Source organism: Portunus trituberculatus, chromosome 12 (genome assembly GCF_017591435.1).
Source record: "Portunus trituberculatus isolate SZX2019 chromosome 12, ASM1759143v1, whole genome shotgun sequence".
NCBI lineage: Eukaryota > Metazoa > Arthropoda > Malacostraca > Decapoda > Portunidae > Portunus > Portunus trituberculatus.
In genome coordinates, this window is record NC_059266.1 from 12,229,255 (window position 1) to 12,246,501 (window position 17,247).

General features: G+C 41.8%; 1 protein-coding gene across 6 annotated transcripts in view; it reads left to right on the plus strand.

Annotated features, from left to right (window-relative positions):
* The window catches only part of LOC123502745 (serine/threonine-protein phosphatase 6 regulatory ankyrin repeat subunit C-like), a 71,371-nt gene that overhangs the window by 13,579 nt on the left and 40,545 nt on the right, over positions 1-17,247 (plus strand). For all 6 annotated transcript variants that reach the window (XM_045251983.1, XM_045251982.1, XM_045251984.1 and 3 more), the window contains one exon: positions 15,004-15,410. In XM_045251983.1, coding sequence (XP_045107918.1) covers positions 15,004-15,410 — 407 coding nt within the window. The remainder of the gene's footprint in view (positions 1-15,003; positions 15,411-17,247) is intronic.

The window sequence follows — 17,247 nt, forward strand, 5'->3', positions numbered from 1 at the left end:
AATGTGAGCAAACTTCCAGCAAGAAGGATAAATAGAAGTAGAGAGACACAGATGAAAGAGTTTGACCAGGCAGTGAGCGAGTTCGGAAGCACAGTTTTGAGAACAACAGGAGGGACTCCATCCGGACCGTAAGCCTTCCGAGAATCAAGGCCAGAGAGGGCCAGGAAAACGTCTTTATAAAGAATTTTAATTTTAGGGATGAAGTAGTCAGAGGGTGGAGGAGTAGGAGGAATATGCCCAGAATCATCCAAAGTTGAGTTGGTAGCAAAGGTTTGAGCGAAGAGTTCAGCTTTAGAAAAGAAGAGACAGCTGTAGAGCCATCTGGATGAAGTAAAGGAGGGAAAGACGAAGAAGTAAAGTTGTTAGAGATATTATTGGCTAGATGCCAGAAATCTCGAGAGGAGTTAGAATTGGAAAGACTTTGACATTTTCTATTGATGAAAGAGTTTTAGTAAGTTGGAGAATAGATTTGGCATGATTACGGGCAGAAATATATAGGGCATGAGTTTCAGCAGTTGGATGGCTACGGAACCGTTTGTGAGCCGCCTCTCTATCATTGACAGCACGAGAACAAGCAGAGTTAAACCAAGGCTTTTTAGCTTTAGGGTTAGAGAAAGTATGAGGAATGTATAGCTCCATGCCAGAGATAATCACCTCTGTTATGCGCTCGGCACAAAGAGAAGGATCTCTGACATGAAAACAATAATCATCCCAAGGAAATCAGAATAGTACTGCCTTAGTTCCTCCCACTTAGCAGAGTTAAAATGCCAGAAGCACCTCCGCTTAGGCGGGTCCTGAGGCTGCACTGGAGTGATAGAACAGGTAACGGAAATTAGATTGTGGTCGGAGGAGCCCAACGGAGAGGAAAGTTTAACAGAGTAAGCAGAAGGGTTGGAGGTTAGGAAAAGATCAAGAATGTTGGGCGTGTCTCCAAGGCGGTCAGGAATACGGGTAGGGAACTGCACTAGCTGCTCTAGGTCATGAAGGATAGCAAAGTTGAAGGTTTGTTCACCAGGTTGGTCAGTGAAAGAAGATGAAAGCCAAAGCTGGTGGTGAACATTGAAATCCCTAAAATGGAGATCTCAGCAAAAGGAAAGTGAGATAAGATGTGCTCCACCTTGGAAGTCAAATAGTCAAAGAATTTTACATAGTCAGAGGAATTAGGTGAGAGGTATACAGCACAGATGAATTTAGTTAGAGAGTGACATTGAAGTCTTAGCCAGATGGTAGAAAATTCTGAAGATTCAAGATTGTGGGCACGAGAGCAAGTGGTGTCGTTACGCACGTATGCGCAACATCCAGCTTTGGATTGAAAATGAGGATAGAGCAAGTAGGAGGGAACAGAAAAGGGCTGCTGTCAGTAGTCACAGACAACTGTGTTTCGGTTAGGAAGAGAAGATGAGGTTTAGTAGAGGAGAGGTGGTGTTCCACAGATTGAAAATTAGAACGAAGGCCACGAATGTTGCAGAAATTGATAGTGAAAGTATTAGATGAAGTGTCAAGACACCCAAGGTCGACAGCAGAGGGCAGTCCGACCTGGGGACATTTATGGTCCCTCCCAGAGGGGACTCCGAGGCAGGGCGTGGTGAAGCCATTATTAAATTTTGATTTGAAGAGAGTGTAAAAGTGTAAGGTGTTGTAGTGTAGTGTAGGAAGTAGTAGAAGTTGTCTTTAGAGGGCAGGCTGCAGCTGCTCAATTGTATAAATGAGACCACAAAGGGAACCGGGAAGAGAGGACACGGGGAATCACTCAGTCTGCAGCACTGCCTACATCCCCGTAAGTACCTCTCCTGGAGTATTCCACCGGGCGGCAGGTGACTACTGCCTACTCAGCTCAGTCCAAAAGGTGACTAAGATGAGGAATTCGTCCATCTTCTCACATTTGGTTCCACACTGCCTGACCGTGTTCATATCGGTCCCATCAATCTTAGGGTGCGGCGTTTTGTTTCATGCCCTCTTCAGTGTTTCTCATGCTACGGGTACAGTCATGGTAAAAGCTCCTGCAAGGAAGCTTCTCGATGCGGTAATTGCTCAGCATTAGATTCACATTCTGAGGAGCATTGCAATGCCGCAATGCTCACAAGGTATGTTCCAAGCAATGCCCTAGGTATTGTCTGGAACAGGATATTCTACAGCCTGCTAATAGTTCAGTGTCGCTCTACAAGAGACTATGCTAGGTGATAGTACTTATTTTAGTCCTCTTGGCTGTCGTGCCTGTTTTAGCACTCCTTTCCTTGAACAGGGCCACCACGGTGGCACAGCTATCCTAGTCCGTCAGGATATACCTGTTGTCCCCTTTTAACTTAGACAAACTCTCCCCTTCAGGTGTTTGCAGTCAAAGTTTATCTGGGACGATCCTACACTATTTGCAGTCTATATCTCCCTCCTCGGGTTCCTGTCTCCAGGGGTGATCTTGATGGCCTTGTGTGAGCTGACTCCACCTTTCTTCTTGTTGGGAGATTTTAACGGCCGTCACCCTTTGTGGGATGAAGGTGCTAGTAATCCTCATGGGGTTTTAATCAGTTCTTTTATTTTGAGGATGAGGTATTGGAGGTTTTAAATTCTGGAGATGTTACACATTTCCACAGTCCAACTGGGACTTTTACAGCTATCGATCTTTCTATTTGTACATCTAATTCTTTTGTTGATTTTGATTAGCGGGTCCTACCTGATTTGCATGGTAGTGACCACTTTCCGATTTTAATGCAATCTGTGAACTCTGAGCCACAGTCCCGTCCCCCACGCTGGGTTTTAGACAAGGCAGATTGGCCGCGATTCACAGACCTTACCTCTTTTATCCGTCTGTTGACTTTTCTACTTGTTCTGAGGCTGTTGATTATTTTACTGATTTTTAACGTTCAGCAGCGCTTCAGACAATCCCTAGGAAGTCCGGTTGCTTTACTAAGCATCCCGTTCCTTGGTTGAATGCAGCATGCACCAACGCTGTGAGAGAGAAACGGGCGGCTTTCTCTCGTCTCCGGCGACATCGTGGGGACCCGCAATGTCTGGACGCTTTTCGACGCTGCCGTGCTCGAGCCCGCCACATTTTGAAGGAGGCAAGTCTATGTCTCATCTATTAACGACCGCACCTCTCTTACGGATGTCTTCAACAAAGTCCGTCGAATTGCTGGGAAGTATTCTGCACCTTCCCTGCCACTTTTGTTGTCTGCCGGGTAAACGGTGGCAGACCCTAAGACTGTCGCCGACCTCTTTGCGGAGCACTTTGCCAGTGATTCCCGGAAGAATCCTGCAGCCCCAGGTGCACGTCACCGCCAGAGAATGGAATCTCTCGTTGTCAACTTTTCTTCCACTGGAGGGAAGTCTTATAATGTTCCCTTCTCTGTCTCTGAGTTGCAGACCGCTTTGTCCCAGTGTCATGACTCTTCTCCTGGTCCAGATGACATTTCTTATGCTCTTGTGCCACATGTGTGACAGTGCTTTTACCTTTTTATGAAATCTTTATAATATGGTTTGGCATATCGGCGATTTTCCATCTTGGGCTGTGGCAGTGGTTCTCCCATTTCAGAAGCCTGGGAAAGATAATATTCAGGCTACGAACAACCATCCTATATCTTTGACATCCTGCATTTGTAAAGTGTTAGAAAAGATGGTTAATGTAAGACTCATGTGGTACTTGGAGAGGGGGAACTACTTGTCATCGGTACAGTATGGTTTCCGAAAGATGAGGTCTACTACTGATGCTCTTTAATCCCTGAAGTCTTCTATTTGTGAGGCCTTTGCTAATTACCACCACCAGGTAACCGTATTTTTTTGACCTGGAGAAGGCCTACGACATAGCTTGGTGTCATGGTTTTTTACGTTCCTTGTTTAATTTTGGCCTCCGTGGCCACCTTCCTATTTTTATTCAGCAGTTTTTATCCAGACGTCTTTTACGGGTTCGACTGAGGAGTGTTCTTTCCGAGGCTAGTGCTCCTCTAAATGATGGTGTCCCACAGGGAAGTATTCTTAGTGTTACGCTATTCGCAGTGGCCATAAATGGTGTTATAGATACTCTACCAGATTGCGTTCACGGCTCCTTATATATTGATGATATATATATTTCTTTTGCTGCTGCTAGGATGTCACTGATTGAGCGCAAGTTCCAATTGGCAATCAATAGGGTGTCCAGTTGGGCCAACATGAGCGGATTTCGTTTCTCCACCTCGAAGACCATAGCCATGCATTTTTGTCGCAACCGTGGTGTCCATCCAGACCCTGATTTATACCTCGCTAATAGACGCCTCTCATGCGTGGAGGCGACTCGATATCTTGGCCTTGTGTTTGACAACCGTCTCACTTGGCTTCCTCATTTCCGTTCTGTTAAGGTGTCTTGTAGGAAGGCATTATCCCTTCTTCGGGTTTTAAGTTAAACCTCTTGGGGCGCAGACAGGGGCACTCTGCTTCTTCATCGTACACTTATACTTCTCAAGCTGGAATACGGTTGTGAGTTCTACTCATCTGCAACCGATGCACGGCTACACGTGCTTGACTCCGTGCATCATGCTGGGGTCCGCTTGGCTACTGGTGCATTTCGGAATCTCCATTTCCTAGCCTACTAGTTGATGCTGGTTTCTGGCCGCTCGACCACCGGCGCCAGTTTTCGATGCTCCGGTGTTGGTTTCGCACTTACCGTCTTCCTGATTCTGTCCCTTGTGTGTCAATATTGCGAAACTCGCGTTCGTAGGCATATGTCACTCGACCTAGTCTCCCTAAACTTTTTGGCCTTCGTGTCGCCAATCTTATGACTTACTTACCTATCGCCCCCACTCCTGTCTGTTTTTTCCGACTCCCACAAGTTGGTTATTGGCAGCTTCCCGCTGTCTCATTATGCCCTCCTGCCATGGATGGCAATCTGCCAGCTCTGTCCCACACACCGTTTTTAGAACTGTTATGTACGTATTTAAATAGGTTTCATCTAATGCTCTAATGTATCAATGCTAGTTCGGATACTGCTTCATATGAACAAATAAGGAAACCATGTCAACCAATGTAAGCCAGAACAGAGAAGCTAGTAAACGGAGTTACACACTCGCTCTCTTTCTCCCTTCTACCTTCTACCTACGGCTCGTTACAACAGAACACTATTCTAGACATTCTGATGCCATCCCTGTCTTTACTGATGGCTCCCAATCCGATGCAGGCGTTGGATTTAGTGGTTTTCTCATCATTCTACCGGTCTGGCAGCCTTCCTTATGTGGCATCAGTCTTTACTGCGGAGCTGTCTGCCATAGTCCTTGCTTTGCAGATCATTTTTTCTCTCACACTTTTCTTCTTTTACAATTTTTAGTGACTCGCAGTTCTCTCACTGCTCTCCTCCATTATTTACCTTAACCCATTGGTTTTATCAGTCTTGGAGTGGCTTTATCTGCTTACAAAAAGAGGATATCGTGTTGGGTTCTGCTGGGTCCCTGGTCACGTTGGTGTTCCCGGGAACGAACATGCATATCGCCTTGCTAAAGAGGCAGCAAGTCGCGCTCCACCCTCTGCCCCTGTCCCGTTTCGAGATGTATTCCAGGACATTCGCCTGGCGCTTGTTGCAAGATGGCAGAGGAGGTGGCAAACAGGGGTTGCTACCTCGAAAATGGGGAGATCACCAGTTTTGTTCGCCATGACTGGACATACACCTATATCCGCGACCAACGTACACAGATTGTCATAGTGCGGCTACGTATCGGTCACACATATCTTACACAAGGATTTTTGTTGACTAGTGACCCTCAACCCTACTGTGATGACTGCCTGGTGCCACTTACGGTGCGGCACCTGCTGGTCGAGTGCCCTAGTTTGACTGACTTGAGATACCGCTACCTCTACCGGTGTCACGATAGAGATAGCCGTGTCTATTATCCCTCAAAGGTCCTTGGGCCAGCATGTCTATCCACAGGCTATAACGTTTTTAAATATTTAGAAGAAGCTGGCCTTCTGAAGTTATGAATTTTATTGCCTTTTATTATATGTATTTAAATGTTTTATATGTTTTTTTTATTGTATTTTTGGTAGAGATGTACCGATGCATCGGTATCGGTATCGGAATCGGCGGTATCGGCCCATTTTTGGGGTATCGGTATCGGCTTATTTTATGCCGATACTTCCGATACCTAAAATGAATTTATATATTCGGTATAAGCTATTGATGATACCAAATTAATATAATACGGCGTATTAAGTTTCCGTGGTGATTACCGTATGTCATAGAATACTGTTTTCTGGGGTAATAAGCCACAACCTCTAAATTGGACGTGTATGAAACGCGTATAGGCTGAACCAACGAGAAACTCCGGGATCCTGTCACACGGTCGGTCATGAGTCACCACGCATTCTCACTGTCTCTCAGTCAGACGCTGCTCCTCCACCCACAGAAAATTCACACAGGTGAAAAGCTTATGTTTTTTAACTATAATCTAAGAATGTCAAACTTCAGATATTGAGAATCCAATAAAATGATATTATATATATATATATATATATATATATATATATATATATATATATATATATATATATATATATATATATATATATATATATATTTTTTTTTTTTTTTTATTATTATTATTATAAATAACAGCATATTCTTATTTGATTTACAATTAACAGTGCTAATGCTAGCCTTTTCCAAGATATCATACTGGAATAGGTAGAAGCTCGAATTATATATGTATATTAATTTTAACGCAAGTTTAATTTTTGAGTTACTTGTGTTAACCTAAGGATGTAAAAATTCCATAACTAAGAAAGTAACGATTCTGTTTTGTAATCATGTGCATTGTGTATAATATGTTGCATATTAATTATTTAAGATCATAGCAATACACTAGAAATTTAGAATTAACTAAACTTTTTTCTATTTAATATAAAAGATTAGATGAAAGATAATTTTTCTGAATTGGTCTACTAATGTCTAATGAATTAATATCAAAGGATGTCAGATTTAATTAAAGAGAAACATACACAACAAAATGAGTTTCTTTTGCTTATATTTGTGTCTGTTTTACAATTTAATAATTTAAAAAATATTTTTGATCGTCAAAATATCGTCAATAAAATTATTAATGAAAATGCACAAGACCAAATGGTCTCTAAAGGAGTAAGAAGTAAGAATTTAAAATAACTGACAAGAATCAGAAGATATTCATTCCAATTACTAAGTAATTTACCTTTGCAAATGGCTTCAAAAAGCTTCTAGAATTGCTCCTATTTCACAAACGTTTTCAGAACACAAAGCCTCCAATCTGATAATGCTCGCCGTCCACCAACTCATCCTGGTGTCCAGTGCAGTAATCACTATAAGTAGTAGTATCGGTATCGGTGGTATCGGTATCGGTAGTAGTATCGATATCGGCTCAATTAGGTGGTATCGGTATCGGTATCGGAATCGGCGAAAATTTTGGTATCGGTACATCTCTAATTTTTGGTATTTTATTTAATTTTAATGGTAGTGTTTTTAATCACTTTTAGTTAGCTTTGATAAACGTTAGTTTCAATTAATTTATAGTAGCGGCGCCATATGATCGTTGCTGTTGCGGCGCCAAAAAAAATTAAAATCCAGATCCAAAATCCAAATCACTGCGAGGGCGAAAGGTTGCAGTCCATCGACTCAGCACATCTCAACTCCCGGTGTCTTCTCGTCGGTTAATTATTCCCAATCAGGTAAGTCACGGGCAGACCCTTCAAAACGTTTGTTTGTCCACTGCACCTAAATAATAATCTTCAAGCTTCTACAAAGGAAATGTAGAGGCCTTCCCTTGTGGGGAGAATTCCGAGCTTTACTATCGGAGTTCTCTCCAGCCTGTGTCGATCTACAGGAGACAATGCTCTGTGATAGTATTTATTCTAGTGCTCCTGGCTATCGTGTCTTTTTTAGCACTCCTTTCCCCGAACAGGGCCACCACGGTGGCACCGCAATCCTGGTCCATCAGGATATACCTGTTTTCCCTTAGCTCACCTCTTAAGGTGGTTGCTGTCAAAGTCTTTCTGGGACGGTCCTACACTTTTTGTAGTCACTATCTTCCTCCTCGGGTTCCTGTCTCCAGGGGAGATCTTGATGGTCTACGTAGATTGCGACCTAACTCAGCTTTTCTTCTAGCTAGGGGATTTTAACACCTGTCACCCATTGTGGGATGAAGGTGCTAGTGATCCTCGGGGGTTTTAATCGCTTCTTTTGTTGAGGCTGAGGGATTGGAGATTTTAAACTCTTGGGATGTTACACATTTCCACAGTGCAACGGGGAGTTTTACACCTAGTGATCTTTGTTTGTACATCTAATTCTTTCCTTGATTTTTAATTGGCGGGTCCTGCCTGATTTGCACGGTAGTGATCACTTTCCGATTTTAATGGAATCTGTGGACTCAAGCCCCAGTCCTGCCCCCCACGCTGGGTTTTAGATGAGGCAAATTGGCTGCAATTCCCAGACCTTAGCTCTTTTATCCGTCCGTTGGCCGACTATTATACTTATGTTGATTATTTTACTGATTTTTTACATTCAGCAGCGTTTCAGACAATCCCCAGGACGTCCAGTTGTTTTAGTAAGCATCCCGTTCCTTGATGGAATGCAGCATGCACCAATGCTGTGAGCCCCGCCAGATGGGAACCTCCTTGTTGTGGTTGGAGCGATTACGTGCCCCTGTGACCTGGTGATCTAGGCTAGAGGGGCCTTTGACCCCTGCTCTGCCCTTCGAAGTGGGAAAGGGCTACCCATGCCAGTAAGGTCGCCAGTGAGGGGCCAGATCAAATGGTTCCTACGTAGGCTGCCAGTGGACCAACGGAGCCACCCGCTGAAGGGATCGCCCCATAGGGGTCATCCTGTGTTGGATGGTTGGGTGTCCAGGCTGGGATGCTTTGGGAGGATGTCTCAGCTCTGTCGTGGACAAACTCGCATCATGTGGGGCCTTTTTCTTTTAAAAACAACTTGTCCGCATGGGGACGAGGTACCCCGTCCACAGCAGCCACCGCTCGCTCCCATTGTCATCCCAGTAGGTGGTTTCCCTTGCCCCTGGAGCTATTCTTTTGTGCTACTTTATGCTTCTGGGGAAACGCAAAAACGTATCAGGTTCTCGTGAGGTGGCTGACCTGGCCCGCGAGACGTCATCTTCAGGTCTGAGTAGGGAGATGGATTCCTTTCCACAAGTGCCTCCCACAGAGGTCTCCTGTTCTGGGAGTTCTGCTACTACTATTTCTACTACTACTAATAATAATAATAATAATACTATAATTACTACCACTACTACTACTACTACTACTACTACTACTATAATTACTACTACTACTACTACTACTACTACTACTACTACTAAAAAGATACAGGGAATGATGGATATTCCCTATGAAGCGAGACTAAAAAACCTCAATATGCATTCCTTTGAGAGACATAGGCTAAGAGGAGACCTGCTAAAAGTATTTAAGTGGCATAAGGGTTTTAATAATGGGGACATGAACAAAGTTCTTAGGATCAGTAGCGGGGACAGAGCCAGAAATAATGGGGTTTAGACTTGAAAAATTCAGATTTAGGAATGGAATGGGAAGAAACTGTTTTTCTAGCAGAATAGTTGATGAGTGGAACAGTCTCCCTATTAACTCAGAGCTGAGTTAATAGGGAGCTTTAAAAGAAGATTAAGGAAGTTCATGGATGGGGAGGATAGATGGAATTAGGTAGCTTTAACCACACAGGGACTGCCACGTGTAGGCCTGGCGGCCTCTGGCTTCCCTCTTTTCTTATGTTCTTATGTACTACTACTACTACTACTACTACTACTATTACTACTAGTAGTAGTAGTACAACTACTACTACTACTACTAGTAATAGTACAACTACTACTACTACTACTAGTAGTAGTAGTAGTAGTAGTACAACTACTACTACTACTAGTAATAGCACAACCACTACTACTGCTGCTGCTACTGCTGCTGCTGCTGCTGCTGCTGCTGCTGCTATTATTGCTGCTGGTGGTGGTGGCACAACTACTACTACTGCTGCTGTAGTGGTGGTTGTAGCAGCAGTAGTACAACCACCACCACTGCTGCTGCTGCACCACTACCACTGCTGCTGCTGCTGCTGCTGCTGCTGCTGTGGTGGTGTAGCAGTGCACAACCACTCCACCACCACTGCCACTGCTACTGCTGCTGCTGCTGCTGCTGCTGCTGCTGCTGCTGCCACCACAACTGCTGCTGCTGCTGCTAATAATAATAATAATAAATAATAATAATAATTCTGCTGTGCTGCTACCACCACCACCACCACCACCACCACCACCACCACAACAACAACAACAACAACAACAACAACAACAACAACAACAACAACAACAACTACTACTACTACTACTACTGCTGCTACTGCTGCTGCTACTGCTGCTGCTGCTGCTGCTGCTGCTGCTGCTGCTGCTGCTGCTGCTGCTGCTGCTGCTGCTACTACTACTACTACTACTACTACTACTACTACTATAATGATAATTTATCAGTTATTATTGTTATTATTGCTATTATTATTATTTTTATTATTATTTTTATTATCATCATTATCGTTACTACTACTAGTAGTAGTAAGACGGCATAACCATCGATCGCTACCAAGGCAGACAGTTGTCTCCGTCACAACCCCAGCCTAAATTGCCCCCAGATAAGGACAATACCATGTTGTATAGACAAACAACATGGAAAGTAGGAAGAAAATAAGAAAGATATGGTCAAATTTTAATACACATAATCTATATACAGTGTGCTATTTGCGTTATCTGATAAGGCATTTCATCATTCTAAAAAAAAAATGATCCACTGTAGCGATGAGTTATTCTGCAAAGATTCAATTATTTTTACCGGTTCAGGGATAGAGTCACCAGTAAGTCGCAGAAGAACAAGTAATCACTAAGTTCTCTTTAACCTTTAATCTTTGTTGCATAATAGGTAATTGTTTTCCTTCCTCAGTGAAATATACATCCATCAGGTGACAAAGAGTACGGAGTAAATGTGTTCGTTATTCAGAAAGAGTTTATTTATATATTTATTATTATTTTTTATGGAAGATAGAAAATCTGGCCAAGGGCAAAGGAAAGAGTTAAGACAAGAAAAAAAAAAAAGAAAAGGCCCACTTAGAATGTTAGTTCATATGCTGGTCCGAAAGAGTTAGCCAAGAGAAAGGGATAAATGTGTTGAAACCTCCCTCTTCAATGAAGCCAAGTCATAGGAAGATAGAGAAATATAGAAGAAGGTAGAGTGTTCCACAGTATATTAGAGAAAAATATGAATGATTGAGAATACTGGTTAACTCTTGCAAAAGAGAGTTGGACAGAATAAGGGAAGCGGTGGCGTAGTGGATAAGGTGGTGAGCGTGAGATCGGGTAGACATAATACACTCGTAGGTTCGAATCCCACTATATATATATATATATATATATATATATTTATTTATTTATTTTTATATATATATTTTTTTTTTTTTTTTGTGTGTGTGTGTGTGTGTGTGTGTGTGTGTGTGTGTGTGTGTGTGTGTGTGTGTGTGTGTGTGTGTGTGTGTGTGTGTGTAAGTAAGTAAGTAAGTAAGTAAGTAAGTAAGTAAGTAAGTAATCATTTATTGCTAGTACATAATTAACATATATACATTTATATCCAAATTATTATCATAGTCCTAGCTAATGCCTGCCAAGCCGTGGCTTCTTAGCAAACATGTCTAAACATTATGATAATGTGAACGGACGTTCGGTACTAGCTTAAATTGAACAGAATGGAAAATAACCCCCCCCCAATAAAAAAAAAAATAATGATAATAATAATTACAAGATTACCTAAATGGACAAATGAAATTACAATAATATTTAGGAACTATTTTAGTAGGAAGGATAAATAATAATTCATACTACCTTTCATTCTCACGAACAGTTTGTTTTATGTGTTTTTTAAATGAAGCAATATTTATTGTTTGTATATATGATTTGATATGTGGAGATAGATTATTAAACAATTTAGGGCTAATACACAAAACACTATTTTTGAAGAGAGATGTTCTAAATTGTGGACATACAAGATCAATATTATTCCCTTGTTTAATAATCATAATTTACCAGTTTGAATATTTTTCTCCTGTATATTTGTACAACATTTTGTAGATTAACAATAAGGTAAAATATTTGTGAATTAAATCACATAAGCATTTGAGAAGAATTTAAAACAGTAGAAGTTGAATCATATTTTCCTAGAAAAAACATACATCAAAAAATTTTCTTTTGATCTTAGTGATAAATGATGGCCATGTGCTGACCCAAATAGCAACACAATAAATCAGGTATGGGTAACATAACGTGTAGTTTATACTTATTAATGACTCTTTTGTTAGGTTATGTCTAATTTTGTATAATATTCCATTAAATTTTGAAATTTTAGAGCATACATCATCTATATGATATTTCCAATTTACATGTTCATCAATCCAAACACCAAGGAATTTTGTGTGGCTCACCTGATTTAGACTTTCACCTCTCAGGAACAATGGTGGAAAAGATTTTCTGTGATCTGTTTTGAAATAAAATGTAATTTTTTTAAATGTTTAACTTTAATTGATTAGCTTCTAACCATTGTTAGATTGCCAACAGCTCTACCTCTGCCTTTCTATGTAGTGAATCAATGTTATCACCAGAAAGTAATAAATTTGTCATCTGCATATATAGTGACATTAAATTTTGAGCTTGCATTTACAATATCATTGATGTAAATTAGAAAAAGAATGGGTCCTAATATAGAGCCTTGTGGAACGCCTCTATATATGAACTTGAAATCTGAGGAGGAACTGTTACAATAAACTGACTACGAAGTATTAGAAAGATAACTATTGAATAATTGAAACGGGATTCCTCTAATACCTATGTTTTTGTAATTTATCTAGTAATATTGTGTGATTTAAAGAATCGAACGCTTTCAAGAGATCAATAAAAATACCAAGTGTGCAAAGTTTTCCCTCAAGTGAATTGTACACATTATTCACAAATTGTAAGATAGCAGATTCTGTTGAACGGTTTTCACGAAATCCATGTTGAAAATTGTTTAATATGTTATTTATCTCTAGATAATTTATTAATCTATTGCATATTATTTTTTCAAATATTTTGCTGAAGGCTGTTAAAATGGATATAGGCTTATAGTTGTTAACATCCCCTACGTGACCTGACTTGAATATCGGAATTACTTTAGCTTTTTTCAAGTGATTAGGAAATTGTGTGTCAAAGGGATAGCTAATTATTCAGAAGAATATTTTAAAACTCTGGAAGATATTTCATCAAAACCTGATGTATCCGATTTATGAGACTTAAGAATACGACAGACAGACCATAGATACATAGAAAAACAAAGTGGTGGATTTAGCTACGTGTGTGTGTGTGTGTGTGTGTGTGTGTGTGTGTGTGTGTGTGTGTGTGTGTGTGTGTGTAATTCACCTCGGTCATCTGCTGGTCACCCAGCCAATCTTCCCCAATACGGAGCGAGCTCAGAGCTCATAGACCGATCTTCGGGTAAGAACACAACACACTCCACACACCGAAAAAGCGAGGCCTCAACGAAAAACAAAGTGGTGGATTTAGCTACGTGTGTGTGTGTGTGTGTGTGTGTGTGTGTGTGTGTGTAATTCACCTCGGTCATCTGCTGGTCACCCAGCCAGTCTTCCCCAATACGGAGCGAGCTCAGAGTTCATAGACCGATCTTCGGGTAGGAACACAACATACTCCACACACCGGAAAAGCGAGGCCTCAACCCCTCGAGTTACATCCCGTACCTATTTACTGCTAGGTGAACAGGGGCTACACATTAAGAGGGTTGCCCATTTGCCTCACTGCTTTCTGGGACTCGAACCCGGGCCTCTCGATTGTGAGTCGAGCGTGCTAACCACTACACTACGCGGCGTGTGTGTGGGGGGGGGGAGTGCTAACTGCCTTTGTTAAACAAATTGATTACCACTTAGAATGTATGGTTTCATTAACGGGACAGGATGGCTCAGTGGCTGAAATGGTGTCTCCTAAGTTGGTGACAGGGTTTCGTGCCCACGCTGGAGCACAATTTATATATATATATATATATATATATATATATATATATATATATATATATATATATATATATATATATATATATATATATATATATATATATATATATATATTTTTTTTTTTTTTTTTTTTTTTTTCATATTCTCACAGTAAGGTGAGATTTTCCACGGAATGTCACCTATTGTGTGTGTGTTTGATTGTATTCTGCCCAAAGTGACTTCACTGCATAGTGAGGCTTTTGTTGAGTGGTAACTGCTTTGATTAAACAAATTCCTTACCACTTCAAGTAGACCTACAGGCGCCATAGGCCCCAACATATATATATATATATATATATATATATATATATATATATATATATATATATATATATATATATATATATATATATAAAACCAAGTCAAGAAAGAAAAAGTGACACCAGCACTGGTGAAAGTCCCACCAATCGCGGACGGATCACTTCGACCCTGTGTGGGGCTTTATGCCCAACAAAATATTGACTGACCATCCTGCGAGTCATATTCGTCTGAAGAAGCCACATGGGGAAAACTTATATAGAATAAAGTGTTTATTTATCTATGTCTCCTTCACCACTTTCCACAACAACAGTGTAGCAATAATGATATTAGTATTAATAGTAATATAACAACAATAATGATAATAATAATACTACAGACATGAAGTGATCATAATATTCAGTTGTCATCGATTACATAATAAGTTTATCTTTCAGTTCTTACTATGATACGATTGTAATCATGATTAATACATCATACAACCGTAATCATAATCAAATATGCCTAATTTTTTTTGTCTTAATCATAATCATGAAAGTAAAGTATGAAGTAATTGTAATCGATTACATAACATAAGTAATCGCTCTATATCTGTAACTGATAATAGAAATGATGATAATATATTTCTCTCTCTCTCTCTCTCTCTCTCTCTCTCTCTCTCTCTCTCTCTCTCTCTCTCACAGGATTTACAGCCCTGTACCATGCTGCGTGGTGGGGCCACCAACAATGTGTGGCAGCCCTAGTGCCCGTCACCCCTCCCGCTCCTGCACACATCAAGGCAGCCACCTCAGTGCATGCCGCCAGTTATAATGGCCACGTGGAGGTATTGGAGCAGCTGGTGGGTGCTGGCTGGTCTCTCACAGCTAAAGACAGTCTTGGCAACGCATCCCTGCACATTGCTGCAATGGGGGGACATGTAAGAGCTGTACAGTGGCTGGTGCAGCGAGGTGGTGACCTGTCCGTGCAATCCGAGGCTGGATATACTCCCCTGAAGATGGCCGTGATGTTCGGCCGCCACGAGGTGGAGACCTGGATTGTCAAAAATGGCGGTGGTGTAGTGAGGAGCAAACATTGGCGTGTGGACGAAGTGGTAAGCCTGTGCGTCATGTGTTGTGTGCTTGCTGGGCCTCTATCTGTAGAAAGGGAAGATCGGGGGGGAAGAGAGAGTAGGCGTTGGAAGGGAAGATCAGAGGGGATGATGTGGGGAGGGAAGAGGAAATTAAATGGATAGAGTGGGTGGGAAAATGGAGGAGGGAAGGGATAAGAGACAAGAGAGAAGGAGGATGAGAGGAAGGGGTTGAGGAAAAGGAGGGGAGAGAAAGAGGAAGGGAGGAGGAAGAGGAGGAGAGAGACAGGATAGGAGGGAGAGATGTAAGGGAAACAGGAGGGAAAAGTGAAGGGAGGGGAGGAAGAGAGAAGGGAGGAAATGGAGGGGAGGGATAGAGAAGGGAGGAGATGGAGAAGATGGATGGATGGATTTTAAATAAGGCGCCGCAACATCTAAGGTCATATGGCGCCGCTTCAATAATTCAAAATGTCAGAGTAGTTAAAAAAAAAAAAAAACTAACTAAAAACAATTAAAAACAATACAGTAGTTAAAAACTAAAAAAAAGACAATAAACTAAATAAAATATTAAAAGACATAATAAAATAAGAATAAAATTCAAAGCTTTGGGAGAAGGCCAGCTTCTCCCAAAAACCTAAAAACGTCATGGCCCTGGGCCAGACACTCTGGTCCAAGGACCTTTGAGATATAATAGACACCGCTATCTCTACCGCGATAGCGGTAGAGGTAGCAGTGTCTTAAATCAGTCAAACTGGGGCACTCCACTATAGTCAGTTCACATAAGTCTGAGCCGTGAAGCCGAGCCTCATTTGAAAGGAGGCCGCTGATTGGCTGGCCCCCTCTCTCACTCACGTTGTGTTGAAAGGCTGCGTCATGAATGCTTTGTGGTACATGCTTTTGTTTTATTCATGTATTCTCGTCACTTCTAAGAGATGACTCGACCGAGTCATCGGACAAAAGGGCAAACCTATTGGCCAAATGAACAGGACCACCCGCCCCAACAGAGCGAGAGGTAGCAGAAGGAGTTGTCTTTGGACCGGCAGACTCAACTGAAGAGCGTGCGGCCAATGAAGCATAGGATGTCGCACCAGTACCGGCCTTCTGGCGGTACAAGAGTTCACGGCGGGCGCTACCGAGGCTGATGAACTGAGTGTTAGCAAGCTGTAGAATGTCCTGCTCCAGGCGATACCTAGGGCATTGCCTGGAACGTACCTGGTGAGCATCACGGCAATGGAAACAATAAGCAGCAGCATTGCAATGCTCCTCAGAATGTGAGTCTAGTGCAGAGCAATGAAGCAAGCCAATGAAGCATAGGATGTCGCACCAGTACCGGCCTTCTGACGGTACAAGAGTTCACGGCGGGCGCTACCGAGGCTGATGAACTGAGTGTTAGCAAGTTGTAGAATGTCCTGCTCCAGGCGATACCTAGGGCATTGCCTGGAACGTACCAGGTGAGCATCACGGCAATGGAAACAATAAGCAGCAGCATTGCAATGCTCCTCAGAATGTGAGTCTAGTGCAGAGCAATTACCACATCGGGAAGCCTCTTTGAAGGAGCTTTTACCGTGACCGTACAAATAACATGAGAAACACTGAAGAGGACGAGAAACAAAACGCCTCACACTAAGATTGATACGACCGATATTAACACGGTCAGGGAGGGTGGAACCAAAGAAGGTGAGAAAGTTCATTTTGGTAGAATTCCTCATCTTAGTTACCTTTTGGACTGAGCTGGGACACATAGCCAGTATTTCCTCCTTAGGAAATTCATAGAGATCCTGACTGTACACACAACCTTTACTATAATCAAAAGTAGGATGAGCCTTCACAGTTTCAAACATGCTCTCAGTAGGGAATGGGA